Source organism: Theropithecus gelada, chromosome 1 (assembly GCF_003255815.1).
Source record: "Theropithecus gelada isolate Dixy chromosome 1, Tgel_1.0, whole genome shotgun sequence".
Classification (NCBI taxonomy): Eukaryota; Metazoa; Chordata; class Mammalia; order Primates; family Cercopithecidae; genus Theropithecus; species Theropithecus gelada.
The window spans coordinates 80,579,326-80,594,157 of NC_037668.1; the positions used below are offsets into that span (position 1 = coordinate 80,579,326).

A 14,832-nucleotide genomic window follows, 5' to 3' on the forward strand; every position below is an offset into this window, starting at 1 on the left:
TCATGTTGGCCAGGCTGATCTTGAACTCCTGACCTCAAGTGATCTGCCTGCCTTGGCCTCCCAAAATGCTAGGATTACAGGCATGAGCCACCATGCCTGGTCTGACCTAGCTTATTTTAAGCACACCAAAACCTACTTTACATTTTTAAAAAGTGAACTTGATGTCTTTTGAAATCTCCTCTGTGCACTTGGGGAAGTCCTCGTCCTCTATCAACTTAAGAAGCTGGCTGCTGTGCTCACAAACCTTCATTTACACAGCAAGCCTTCCTTTCAGGACGGCTGCAAAACAAAAGCCTAAAACAGTAGATGGTGACAGACAGAATGGTATTGTTATCAGCAGGGAAATGACAAGCTTGCCCCCTGGTGACAAGCTGGGGAGATAACAGGAAAAGCAAATTTTTTTTTTTTTTTTTTTTTTTGAGACAGAGTCTCGCTCTGTCGCCCAGGCTGGAGTGCAGTGGCGCGATCTTGGCTCACTGCAAGCTCTGCCTCCCACATTCACGCCATTCTCCTGCCTCAGCCTCCCGAGTAGCTGGGACTACAGGCGCCCACCACCATGCCTGGCTAATTTTTTGTATTTTTAGTATAGACGGGGTTTCACCGTGTTAGCCAGGATGGTCTCAATCTGTGACCTTGTGATCTGCCCGCCTCGGCCTCCCAAAGTGCTGGGATTACAGGTGTGAGCCACCACACCCGGCCGCGAATGTTCTTAAAAGGCACAACCACCACAAAGAACATACTCTCTGCGGTACCTGGAATCTGAAAAGAACACTAATTAACACAAACTGGAAGTCACTCAAAATTGTTTATTCACAGGGACAGTGAAAAAGGCTCAGTTAAAGGGGACAAATGTGTCACAAAGTCCTTGCTTACAAACTCCTAGCTGAAGCTGCCTTGGGAAGAATCTGCTCCCTCAGCATGATGGGCAGTGCCAAGCGACTACACTGGCCAATGTCTCTTCTAGACGATGGCAGGCTGATGTTTCATCTTCTTCAGCAACTCTGAAGCATAACAGCCTTTAAGCTGTATGTTGCACATCCCTCTTGATCTCTGTGAATTTACTGAAAGATGTGACTCTAAACGCAAAATGAAGCCCACACCAATGATTATGTAAGTCAGACGCTGGCAGTCGGGACTATTTAACTGTTCCTAATTCTTTAAGACCTCGATTACGTAAACCAAGATATGTTCTGATTTTCAAGCCATCCTAACCAAAATAATAATAATGATGAAAATGATGATAGATGATTCCTTTAGGCCCTGGGGCTGCTAATTTTTAAAACTTCCTGCTATCCTCCCCTCCCTACCACCAATTTCTAGGGCTCTCTAGTTTGCTCCTATTTTTCACAGAATTGCCAGAGTTTGAAAACTAAGATCCCCATAAACGTGGCTATCTTCACAGAACACCCCCAGATGAAGGAATATTGACTGTAATAAACATTGTACAGAACACCCAGATAAAGGAATATTGACTGAAATAAACATTGTAGGCTACACTCCAGTAGCTGGGGCAATGAATCCATATAACGGGAGCTACCAATTCAAGTCCCAAGTTTTCTTGCTGCAGCAGGTTGACCTTCAAGGGCTGCATCAGTCTTCAGAAACAGGAGCTGCCAGCCTCAAGCAGTTTACTGCCTGGGAGGGAGGGTGGGCCACATTACCCAAAAGTTAAGGGTTGGACACCTTTTTCCTGTTCTTTGTGTAGCTGCTGAGCTCGATTTTTTAGCACCTCGGCCTTGGCCTCATCCTTATCAACACCATCTCCCAGCTTGTACATGCGACTGGCATTGGCACAGGCCCAGATATGACCCAGATCACAGGCTTTCATGGAGTATTTACATGCCAGGTCCATGTCCTTAGGAAAGCCTGGGGCACCCTGCAGGAACATGGCACTGAGGTTGAAGCAGCTGGAAGCATAGCCACCATCACAGGCCCTTGTGTAGTAGTCCCTGGCCTTCCCCAGGTCAGGCTGGCCATCCTCATTAACCTGTCCATCATGTGCCAGGAGGCCAACGTTGTGACATGCTGCTATAGACTTCTTTCCGGGCTTCTCACACGCCATCAAAAAGCACCTGGCGGCAGCTTTCAGGTCCTGGGCCAGACCACCTGAGAGGAAGGAAAGTACGAAAAAATAAACCCAAGCCAGGACACAACCTAAATGTCTCAGGCCAAAGTCAGCGAATAATTTTTTATTTTTTTTTGGAGAAAGGGTCTTGCTCTGTTACCCAGGCTGGAGTGCACTGGCATGATCACAGCTCACTGCAGCCTCAACCTCCCAGGCTAAAGCAATCTTCCCATCTCAGCCTCCCCAAGTAGCTGGGACTACAGGCACACACCACTATGCCCGGCGAATTTTTAAATTTTTTTGTAGAGACAGGATCTCACTATGTTGCCTAGGCTGGTCTTAAACTCTGGGACTCAAGTGATGGTCCCACCTTGTCCTTCCAAAGTGCTGGAATTACAAGCGTGAGCCATCACACCTGGCCAGCAACAATTCCTGAATAAAGTTTAAGACTGAGCATAGTGGCTCACATCTGTAATCCTAACACTTTGTGCAGGATGATTGCTTGAGGCCAGGAATTTGAGATCGACCTGGGTGACAGAGCAAGACCTTACCTCAAAAAGAAAAAAAACTGTCCATGCTATGAGCTCAGGCAGCATGAAAGGTAGCCTGCCATAGCGCACAGACCTCCTAGCTTTCTCAGCCATAGAATCTTTTGTTCAAATGATACCTTATGAGGAAACTCAGACAGGTCAAGGAGGTGAAAATTGGGAATGATAATAATATCTACCTCATGGGGTTACAGTGAGAACATGGCATATTACAGGCATTTAATTGTTCATTAATTTAAACATACAGTGGGCCCTCCATATCCATGGGTTCAACCAACCACACGTCAAAAATATTAGCAAAAAAACAACAATACAATTAAAAAATACAAAATATATAAAATAGAACAATTATTTACTCAGTATTTACATTGTATTAGATAGTCTAAGCCAAGATTGTCCAACCCACGAGCCTGGGATGGCTTTGAATGTGGCTTAACACAAATTCATAAACTTTCTTAAAACATTATGTAATAATAATAATGATTATTATTATTATTTTGAGATGAAGTCTTGCTCTGTCGCCTAGGCTGGAGTGCAGTGGCATGATCTCGGCTCACTGCAACCTCTGCCTCCAGGGTTCAAGTGATTATCCTGCCTCAGCCTCCTGAGTAGCTGGGATTACAGGCGAGCCACCACGCTGGGCTAATTTTTGTGTTTTCAGTAGAGACGGGGTTTCACCATGTTGGTCAGGCTGGTCTCGAACTCCTGACCTTGTGATCCACCTGCCTCAGCCTCCCAAAATGCTGGGAAAAATCCTGGGATTACAGGCGTGAACCACTGCACCTGGCCTATGAGACTTTTTTTGTGATTTTTTTTTTTTTTTAGCTCATCAGCTATCGTTACTGTATTTTATATATGGTCCAAGACAATTCTTCTTACGGTGTGGCCTAGGGAAGCAAAAAGATTGAACACCCCTGTTCTAAGTAATTAATTTACAATACACAGGAGGCCAGGTGCGGTGGCTCTCGCCTGTAATCCCAGCACTTTGGGAGGCCAAGGTGGGCGGATCATCTGAGATCAGGAGGTTCAAGACCAGCCTGGCCAACATGGTGAAACCCCATCTCTACAAAAATACAAAAATTAGGCTGGGCGTGGTGGCTCACGCCTGTATTCCCAGCACTTTGGGAGGCCAAGGTGGGTGGATCACGAGGTCAGGAGTTCGAGACCAGCCTGGCCAACACGGTGAAACCCCGTCTCTACTAAAAATACAAAAAAATTAGCTGGGCATGGTGGGAGGGGTCTGTAATGCCAGCTACTCGGGAGGCTGAGGCAGAAGAATGGCATGAACCCCGGAGGCGGAGCTTGCAGTGAGTGGAGATCGTGCCATTGCACTCCAGCCTGGACAACAGAGCATAACCGTCTCGGAAAAAAAAAAAAAAAAAAAAAAATTAGCTGGGCATGATAGTGGGTGCCTATAATGCCAGCTACTCGGGAGGCTGAGGCAGGAAAATTGCTTGAACCCAGGAGGCAGAGGTTGTAGTGAGCCGAGATCGTGCCACTGCACTCCAGCCTGTGCAACTGAGCAAGACTCCATCTCAAAACATACAAACAAATAAACAAACAAAAAATAAAACAAAATACACAGAAGAATATGGGTAGGGTTATATGCAAATACTATGCCATTTTTATATAACAGATGTGAGCATCATCAGACTTCGTTATCTGTGGCAGAATGGAATGAGGGTCCTGGAACGAATTTCTCACATATACTGAGGGACAACTGTATACTGAATAGTTGCCAATTGCTGTGCTAGGTCCTGGGGAACAAATGACACTGTCCTGCTTTTGAGGCCTAATGAGACCTGTCTTATGGGCTAATGAGACAGACATGAAATAACCATACGGGCCAGGCACGGTGGCCAGTAATCCCAGCACTTTGAGAGGCCCAGGCAGGAGGACCTCAGGAGGCCAGCAGTTCAAGATCAGCCTGGGCAGCATAGTGAGGCTCTGTCTCTATAAAAAAATTTAAAATTAGCCATGCATGGGGGCATGGGCCTGTAGTCCCAGCTGGAGAGGCTGAGGCAAGAGGACTGCTTGAGCCTGGAAGTTTTGCACTGCTGCACTCTAGCCTGAGCAAGAGTGCAAGACCTCACCTCTAAACAAATAAATAACAATACAAATAAATGTATGATTTTCACTGGGCGTGGTGGCTCAGGCCTGTAATCTCAGCACTTTGGTAGGCCAAGGCAGGAGGATCACTTGCATCCAAGAGTTTGCAACTAGCCTGGGCAACATAGCCAGACCCCATTTCTACAAAATAATCAAAAACAGCTCAGCTACTCAGGAGGCTGAGGTGGGAGGATCGCTTGAGCCCAGGAGGTCAAGGCTGCCGTGAGCTATGATTGAGCCACTGCACTCAGCCTCAGCAATGGAGTGAGACCCTGTCTCACCAAAAAAAAAAAAAAAAAAGATGATTTTAATTGTGAAAAGAGCATGGAGGAAAAGTACAGTGCAAGACAGGCAAGCAGGGACCAGATCATGCAGGGTCACATTAAGGACCCCTGAATTTAATCTTAAAAACAATGGGAAATCACTAACAAAGACTTTTAAGTAGAAGTGGTGGCAGGGCTCACTTTTTTTACTTGTTTGTATGTGTGTAAAACTTCAAATCCCCATATACCATTACTCGATCTCAAAAAATATAAACATTTTAACATTATTCTTTTAAGTAACCATTCCAAATCCATCATCTAGTAATAACCATCATTATCATTAAGTGAACACCATTCCAGTCATCTTTGTAGCTTGTGTTCACATCAAATGCTGGCTGGTTGAATACATACTAGATAGAAGTGTTTGGAAAAATTGGATCGCAGATGCTATTTGTAAGTAAAGAATTTAACTTTGATTTTACTTGAAGTTATCAGAAGAAAACCAAATTGAAGCGAAACTAAGGAAACTGCTGACCTACAAATTACTATTTCTAGCCCATAGTGAAATTTCCTAAATGAGCCACTAGGGCTATCAAGAGTTTACAAAAAATATTAAAAGGTTAGAATCATTTTTATTTTCATTTATTTATTTAGAGACAGAGTCTTGCTCTGTGGCCCAGGCTGGAGTGCAGTGGAGCAATCTCAGCTCACTGCAGCCTCCACCTCCTCGGCTCAAGTGAGTCACTGCACCTGGCCTAAAATTTAGTTTAAAAAATTAAAATGGGGCCGGGCACAGTGGCTCACACCTGTAACCCCAGCATTTTGGGAGGCCGAGGCGGGTGGATCATTTGAGGTTAGTTCAAGACCAGCCTGGCCAAATGGCGAAACTCCATCTCTACTAAAAATACAAAAATTAGCTGGGTGGTAGTGTCACACACCCCTGTATTCCCAGCTACTCGGAAGATTGAGGCAGGAGAATCGCTTGAGCCTGGCAGGCAGGGGTTGTGGTAAGCCGAGATCATGCCACTGCACTCCAGCCTGGGCAACAGAGTGGGACCCTGTCTCAAAAAAAAAAAAAAAAAAAAAAAAAAAAAAAAAAAAAAAAAAAAAAAAGACATCTTTGGCCAGGTGCAGTGGCTCACACCTGACCCTCGCACTTTGGGAGGCCAAGGTGCAAGGACTGCTTGAGGCCAGGAGTTTGAGACCAGCCTGGCAACATAGTGAGATCCTGTTTCTACAAAAAGTAAAAAATTAGCCAAGCATGGGGGCATGTGCCTTTAGTTCCAGCTACTGGGGAGGCTGAGGCAGGAGGATTGCTTGAGCCCAGGAGCTCAAGGCTGCAGTGAGTTATGATTTTATCACTGTACTCTAGTCTGAGAAACAGAATAAGACCCTGTCCAAAAAAAAAAAGCTGCCTGTCAAAGGTCCTATTGCTTATTTGTGTTGAGTTTTTTTGGTTTTTTTTTGTTTTTTCTGGGTTTTTTTTGTGAGACGGAGTCTTGCTCTGTTGCTCAGGCTGGAGTGCAGTGGCATGATCTCGGCTCACTGCAACCTCTGCCTCCAGGGTTCAAGTGATTCTCCTGCCTCAGCCTCCTGAGTTGCTGGGATTACAGGTGTGTGCCACCACGCCCAGCTAATTTTTTTTTTTTTTTGTATTTTTAGTAGAGACGGGGTTGCACCATGTTGGTGAGGCTGGTTTTGAACTCCTGACCTTGTGATCCACCTACCTTGGCCTCCCAAAGTGTTGGGATTACAGGCGTGACCCACCGCGCCTGGCCTGTGGTGGTTTTAAATATGTCCATAAGTTCTTTAATATTCCTTCCTCTTCAAGAAGTGGAATTTAAGTCCTTTCCCTTAGTGTAGGCTACATCTAATAAATATGTGATAGAAATGAAAAGCGTGTGACTTCCAAAGATAGGTCATAGAAGACACTGTGGATTCTATCTTGTTCTCTCCTTTAAATTACTCACTCTGGGGGAAGCCAGACGCCATGTCATGAGGACACTCAAGCAGCCCATGGAGAGAACCATGTCATGATGATCTGAGCTCTCCCAATAACAGCTGGTAAGGAACAGAGGCCTCTGTTACCAGCCATCAGAGTGAGTCATCTTAGAACTGGAAACTCCCAACTTCAGTCAAGCCTTCCAATGACTACAGCCCTGGTTCCATGGCCAATGTCTGACTATAACCTCATGAGACACCCTGAGGGACCCCACTAAACCACTCCCAAATTCTTGACCCACAGAAACTACTGAGCTGATCTGTTATTTAGCTATACATAATGTAAACACTATGCCAGTGATAACTACAATTAGAGTAGGAGAAAAGACAGAAGCAAGACGATTATAATTACTGACCCCTTACTCCGTGCCAGGCACATGCTGATGCCTTTTTCTATACTATCCTATTTAATCCTCATGACCCTACAAAGCAAGTACTATTTCCCTCCAATTTACAGGTGATGTAACTGAGTGCACAGAGTTGAAGTGATTGGCTCAAGATCCCACTATTTGCAAATAGCATTCCCTAAGGTTTACCTAACTTGAAAGGCTGTGTTCTTCCCCACATCGCTCTGCTGAACTCCTACCTCTCCATCTTCCTACAATGCACTTGCCCAATGCCTGCGAGACCCTTCTGCAAGAGCTCATCATGGGGCTCAGGTGTGAGGCCAGCACTGCTATCAGTGACAAGGATCCAAAAAGCAGACCCTCCTTACCCTTACCTTTTCCAGTCACATAGTAGGCCCCCAGTTTGTAGCAACTATCGCTGTGCTGGTTCTCTTCACAGTTAAACTTCAACACCTTGGCAGCCTCATCAAAATTCTTCTGGATCCCTTCCAAATAGTCCACCAGCCGATAGCAACCTGCGAAGAGAGGGCAAGGGCTATTCTTCATGTCTGGGGCTGCTGCTTCACAGTGGGGGCTTGGGGTAGGGGGTGCCCAGGTGTGGCAGGCCAGGCTATGTCTTTTAAGACAGCCCATGTTCTCCTGAGATGTCGCAAGTTGACCTTACCACAAAGAATGTAGGTGGTGTTTAGCCATACCTACAAATGACATTGTCTCCCCATAGCCATGGACTGAGCAATGTATGGCCTGGGGAAACCTCAGTCCCTGCATTGGCTCCATCACTCACCAGCCCTTCTGCTCCCTGTCAGCTACGCCCAAATACCCACCGACTTCCATGATTGAAACTTTGCTAGTTTTGGAATCTTTCATGAAGTTCAATGGTAAAAACAATGAAAACCTAAAAGGCTCATAGACTAGTCTTTGTAGCAGCAAGAAAACGGTGATGGGGGCCGGGCATGGTGGCTCAAGCCTATAATCCCAGCACTTTGGGAGGCCGAGGCAGGTGGATCACGAGGTCAGGAGATCGAGACCATCCTGGCTAACATGGTGAAACCCCGTCTCTACTAAAAATACAAAAAACTAGCCGGGCGTGGTGGCGGGCGCCTGTAGTCCCAGCTACTCGGAGGCTGAGGCGGGAGAATGGCGTGAACCCGGGAGGTGGAGCTTGCAGTGAGCCGAGATCGCGCCACTGCACTCCAGCCTGGGCGACAGACCCAGACTCCGTCTCAAAAAAAAAAAAAAAAAAGAAGAAAACGGTGCTGGGTCAGGCTTGGTAGCTCATATCTGTAATCCCAGTACTTAGGGAGGCTGAGGCAGGAGGATCACTTGAGGTCTGGAGTTCGAGACCAGCCTGGACAGGGTGAAACCCTGTCTCTACTAAAAATACAAAAAAATTATCCAGGAGTGGAAAAATATTAAAAAATTAGCCAGGTGTGGTGGCACACACCTGTAATCCCAGCTACCTGGGAGGCTAAGGCAGGAGAATCACTTGAACCCAGGGGGCAGAGGTTGCAGTGAGTCGAGATCGTGCCACTGCACTCCAGCCTGGGTGACACAGCGAGACTCTGTCTTTAAAAAAAAAAGAAAAAGAAAAAGAAAAGGGTGCTGTGATGACTATACCGTACTCCTCAGCTAGGGTAGGAACATGAAAGCCAAAAAGAAAGAGTAGAGGTGGCCGCTTCTATGGAAACAGGCTCCATGTCTCCCAATCCCAGTAAACCTCTCTCCTTAATCTCTCTCCCCTCTTCTTAACCCCTGGTGACAACATGTATCTCTCATTCATTTTCACTCAACAAATATTTGAGCATCTCTATGCATCTATGTACCAGACATGGTTCTACATGCTGAGAATATACTCATTTGCCCTCCTAAAATTTACATTCTAGGGGAGGAAATACAATAAGTAAATGAACAAAATTTATTCAAACAGTAATACATGTTATGATTATAACAACTCAGAAACAGGAAGTGAAATACTGCATGTCCTCACTTATAAGTGGGAGCTAAATACTGTGTACACATGGACACAGAGTGTGGAATAATAGACACTGGAGATTGGGAAGGGTGGGAGGAAGAAATTACCTAACAGGTACAAGTACATTATTTGGGTGATGGTTATATTAAAAGCCCCAACTTCCCCAGCAATTTGGGAGGCCGAGGCGGGCAGATCACCTGTGGTCGGGAATTCTAGACCAGCCTGACATGGAGAAACCCTGTCTCTACTAAAAATACAAAAATATTAGCCGTGCATGGTGGTGCATGCCTATAATCCCAGCTACCTGGGAGGCTGAGGCAGAGAATCACTTCAACTCAGGAGGCGGAGATTGCGGTGAGCCAAGATGGGCCATTGCACTCCAGCCTGGGCAACAAGAGTGGAACTCCGTCTCAAAAAAAAAAAACAAGCCCAGACTTCACAACCAGGCAATATATCCATGTAACAAAACTGCACTTGTACTCCTTAAATGTATACAAATAAATAAATAAATAAATAAATGCTATGACTGAAATAAAACAGGATAACTGTTTGCTGTCAACTTTGGGTGAAGCTAACAAAGACTGGGCCACTGGGGAGGGGCTGTGACCTCAATAACAAGAAAGTACTAGCTATTTTAAGACAATGGAATGGGAGTGGGGCAGGGATTTGGAACAAATTTAAAAATTTAAAAAAAAAAAAATTAAATTAAAAGACAATAAAATGGGCAGGGGCACAAAGTCCTGGCACAAGGAACAGTAAATACAAAGACCTGAAAGAGAGAATAAGTTTGGCATGAATAAGGTACAACATGGCTGAACCAAGGAGGAGGGTCAGGAAATGAAGAAGGAAGGTAGGGACGAGACCCCAGGCCTTGTGAAACATAGGATGCAGTTACGATTTTTTTCCAACTGAAACAGTAAACCACTGGAGGGTTTTAAGAAAATAAGTAATATGATTCAGGCCAGGTGTGGTGGCTCATGCCTGTAATCCCAGCATTTTGGGAGGCCAAGGAGGGTAGATCACTTGAGGTCAGGAGTTCAAGACCAGCCTGGCCAACATGGTGAAATCCTGTCTCTACTAAAAATATAAAAATTAGCCAGGCTTGGTGGCGCACACTTGTAATTCCAGCTACTCGGGAGGCTGAGGCAGGAGAATCACTTGAACCCAGGAGGCTAAGGTTGCAGTGAGCTGATATCATGCCACTGCACTCAAGCCTGGGCAACAGAGCAAGACTCAGTCTCAGGAAAAAAAAAAAAAAGCCAGGTGTGGTGGCACATGCCTGTAATCCCAGCTACTTGGGAGGCTGGGGCAGAAGTGCTTGAACCTGGAAGAGGTTGCAGTGAGCCAAAATTGTGCCACTGCACTCCAGCCTGGGCAACAGAGTAAGACCCTGTCTCAAAAAACAACCAAAAAGTCACCAAAAACAACAACCCCACCCCCCAACAAAAACGTTACTCTGGTATATATGTTCATATATGCCTGGGTGAGTATGCAGGAATTTAAGTATGTGAGGGCATATAATTGGGCATTGATAAATATGTTATTTTAGGCCAGGCGCGGTGGCTCAAGCCTGTAATCCCAGCACTTTGGGAGGCCGAGACGGGCGGATCACGAGGTCAGGAGATCGAGACCATCCTGGCTAACACGGTGAAACCCCGTCTCTACTAAAAAATACAAAAAACTAGCCGGGCGAAGTGGCGGGCGCCTGTGGTCCCAGCTACTCGGGAGGCTGAGGCAGGAGAATGGCGTGAACCCGGGAGGCGGAGCTTGCAGTGAGCTGAGATCCGGCCACCGCACTCCAGCCTGGGCGACAGAGCCAGACTCAGTCTCAAAAAAAAAAAAAAAAAATATGTTATTTTAAAATCTAATATTTAACATAACAAAATTAAAATTAAAATATCAGTTTATCTGTGAATAGAAATGGATTTTAAGGGAGTAAAGTGCAAAGATAGGGACAGGTTAGAAGGCGACTTCAGTTATCCAGATAAGAGAGCCTGACATGCAAGGAAACTACTACACCAGTCGCTATGGTAACTACAGCCTCTTCTCAGGTCTCCTAAAGTGCTGCAGCCAGTCCTTTTGATATATCTACTCTTCCCGATTCCAATAACTTGCTTGTCTGACATGTTTTGCTCTCCATTGCCTACAGAGCAAAGTCTATATTCCTTACTCTGGCATTCAAGCCCCGACATACTGTGGCCCAGACTCCCGCTTCAAATGTACTACATCCTGACTTCAACCTTCCAAAAGATAGCACTTTCTTCTCCCACCCTCTCCTCCATTTAATCAACACTTGCCCAGCCCTCCAGACCTCCCTTCAAAGTCTTCCCTAACCACCCTGTTCCTTAGTGACCCCAATTCCTCTAAGTTCTTTCTACACTTAGGACATGGACCAGCTCTCAAAGAACAACGCCGGGTTCTTTTTTTGTTTTTTTTGTTTTTTTTTTTTTGAGACGTTATTTTGCTCTTGTTGCCCAGGCTGGAGTGCAATGGTGTGATCTCGGCTCACTGCAACCTCCGCCTCCCGGGTTCAAGCAGTTCTCCTGTCTCAGCCTCCCCAGTAGCCGGGATTACAGGCACATGCCACCACATCTGGCTAATTTTTATATTTTTAGTAGAGACAGAGTTTCATCATATTGGTCAGGCTGGTCTTGAACTCCTGACCTCAAGTGATCTGCCCACCTCGGCCTCCCAAAGTGCTGGGATTACAGGCATGAGCCACCATGCTCGGCCCAACCCCAGGTTCTTTTTAAGCCATCATACTGCAGAGCAACTCTGTTTCATGACTATGTTATGATATGTATATGGTTACGTTATGGTCTATGTTATTGATTAGCTTCAAGGAATAGCTATGTCATTTCTGCAAACTAAACTGCAAGCTATTAGAAGGTAGGGCCAGTGTCACTTTTTTCTTTCTTTCTTTTTTTTTTTTTTTAGTAGAGACAGGGTTTCACCATGTTGCCCAGGCTGGTCTTGAAATCCTGGCCTCATGCGATCCTCCTGACTCACCTCAGCCTCCCAGAGAACTGGGATGACGGGCTTGTGCCACACCAGACCTTTATTTGAAAGAAAAAAAAAAAAAAAAGTCTGGGCACAGTGGCTCACACCTGTAATCCCAGCACTTTGGGAGGCCAAGGAAGATGGATTGCCTGAGGTCAGGAGTTTGAGACCAGCCTGGCTAACATGGTGAAACCCTGTCTCTACTAAAATACAAAAATTAGCTGGGCGTGGTGGTGGGAGCCTGTAATTCCAGCTACTCAGGTGGCTGAGGCAGGAGAATTGCTTTAACCTAGGAGGCAGAGGTTGCAGTGAGCTGAGATGGAGGCACTGTACTCCAACCTGGGTGACAGCGTGAGACTCAGTCTCGAAAAAACAAAAAAAAAAAACGGATCACTTGAGCCCAGGAGTTGCGACCAGCCTGGACAACATAGTGAGATACTATCTCAAAAAAGAAAGAAAATATAAAAAATAAAAATAAAGCAGGAAGAAGAAAACCACTGAAAGCTATTGGCTGCTCTGGGTGGACCCCTCTGGTCATCACCATCCACCTATACTCTCAAGTCAATTCAGTGTTCACACAACACACGGGACACATTTGTGCTTCAGGGCCTCTTTGCCAGCTGTTACCTATGGTAAGATCTGCATGGTTCACTCCCTTACCTTCTTCAAGCCTTTATTCAATTGCCACTTTCTCAGTGATCTTCCCTGATCACTCAATTTAAAACTGCCCTTCTGCCCTCCTGATACCCTTCACCCAGTCCTCTTCCACGGCACTTACTACTTTATTTATTTATTTACTTATTTATTTATTGAGACAGAGTCTCGCTCTGTCGCCCAGGCTGGAGTGCAGTGGCACGATCTCCCCTCACTGCAAGCTCCGCCTTCCGGGTTCACGCCATTCTCCTGCCTCAGCCTCCCGAGTAGCTGGGACTACAGGCGCCTGCCACCACGCCTGGCTAATTTTTTGTATTTTTAGTAGAGACAGGGTTTCACCGTGTTAGCCAGGATGGTCTCGATCTCCTGACCTCGTGATCCACCCGTCTCGGCCTCCCAAAGTGCTGGGATTACAGGCGTGAACCACCGCGCCCGGCAGGTACTTAACTACTTTCGAACACGATTTCATGAATTACCTGAGGCTTATTGCCCGACTCCCCGCACTAGCTTGGAAGCTCCACGAGGGCAGCGAATTTCATCTGTTCACCGATAGATCCCCAGTCCCTAACCCAAAAGCCCCAGCACGTCTCTTCCTACCCGCCCCGGCCTCCAGGCTCGGTCTTCCCGGGACACATCGCCCTTCCCAACACACGCAGTCACCCCGATCCACAGACCCCCGTCCCCCTCCAGCCACGTGATTCCTTCTCCAGCCTCTCAGAGGTCGCAGACCCGACCTCTCCCGGCACGCCTCTCCCCGACGCGTCGCGGGGCTGCGCTGGAGGCGCTCACCGTCCGGGTCCTTCTCGTGGTAGCAGTGGTAGTTGCACTCCACCTCCATGTTCTCCAAAAAGGACTTAACCTCCTCCTCATCCTGGAAGTCCACCAAGCCCGCCATGGTTTGCGCTGCCCAGAGACGGTCACGTGAGCCGGCGGAGGGGGCGGGGCGTGGGGCTGACGCAGCCCGCGGCACTCTCCCGGGATCCCCTGGCGAGCCAGGCGAGCCTGCCTTTCCCAGCAGCCCTCGCGCCGTTGGGCAGCCACGCTTCCAAGGCTAACCCCTTTACTGAAACTGGGAGCGGTCTCTCTGCAGCACCTTATCAATGCTCGCTTTGTGGTTTTCCACCTGCAGTCATTTATCCATGTATAATCCCTCAGCGCCTACAGTGTGCCTCACCAGGTGCATTGTTCTAGGGTTATGACAGCTAGGAATATAGTCCCTGCCTTCAAAGAACTTGGAGTTCAATTGGAAGACATTCGCTTATCCATTCAGCAAGCATTTAGAGGACCTTCTATATGTGCCAGGTGTAGCTGGACGAAGTGCAGTGGGCAGTCTGATTCATCTCTCTTCTTCCCAGACCTGTCTTGGCCACCAACACGAATTACCTAAGCAATGAATGGCTGTGGGAGAGGTTAACTGGAACACAGTAGCAGTGAAGGGTGTAGCAACGTCACTGTTATAACACCTAGTACTCAAACAGTGCTGAACTTTGTTCCAGGCTCTAAGAGCTTTATATGAATTAACTCATTTAATTCTCATTATATATCATGTCACTGTAAACTTACACTCACAGTGATACTGTGGGGAAGGTATTATTATTATCCCCGTTCTACAGATAAGAAAACTAAAGTACAGAGAAATTAATTTATCCAAGGTCACACAGTGAGGGAGTCGGTATGCAATAAATTTTTTTTTTTAATGAATAAATGAATGAGGCTGGGCGCGGTGGTTCATGCCTGTAATCCCAGCACTTTGGGAGGCCGAGGCGGGTGGATCACCTGAGGTCAAGAGTTCGAGACCAGCCTGGCCAATCTAGTGAAACTGTTTCTACTAAAAATACAAGATTAGCAGGGGTCTCTACTAAAAATACAGAAT

The 14,832-nt window shown here is 46.5% G+C and overlaps 1 protein-coding gene across 2 annotated transcripts; it reads right to left on the reverse strand.

The window, feature by feature from the left end:
* Positions 1 to 791: 791 nt before the first annotated feature.
* On the reverse strand, positions 792 to 14,203 carry LOC112630367 (cytochrome c oxidase assembly factor 7). Of its 2 annotated transcripts, none has more exons than XM_025394604.1 (3): positions 13,749 to 14,203; positions 7,708 to 7,848; positions 792 to 2,106 (listed from the first exon to the last, which is right to left on the reverse strand). In XM_025394604.1, exons 1-3 carry the CDS (start codon positions 13,852 to 13,854, stop codon positions 1,658 to 1,660), a joined length of 696 nt encoding a protein of 231 aa, XP_025250389.1. In that variant the 5' UTR covers positions 13,855 to 14,203; the 3' UTR covers positions 792 to 1,657. The 2 variants fall into 2 exon arrangements, with proteins under 2 accessions (XP_025250389.1, XP_025250383.1); XM_025394598.1 differs by having other exon boundaries at positions 13,694 to 13,856.
* Between the last annotated feature and the right edge of the window lie 629 nt (positions 14,204 to 14,832).

Excerpts from the sequence above, each read along its gene's own strand:
- LOC112630367 (XM_025394598.1), bottom strand. The coding sequence starts at position 13,829 with ATGAGGAGGAGGTTAAGTCCTTTTTGGAGAACATGGAGGTGGAGTGCA. Across the intron at positions 7,849-13,693 it reads GGAGAGGCGTGCCGGGAGAG|GTTGCTATCGGCTGGTGGAC; the intron begins GTCGGGTCTGCG and ends CTCTCTTCGCAG. Across the intron at positions 2,107-7,707 it reads CTACTATGTGACTGGAAAAG|GTGGTCTGGCCCAGGACCTG; the intron begins GTAAGGGTAAGG and ends CCTTCCTCTCAG.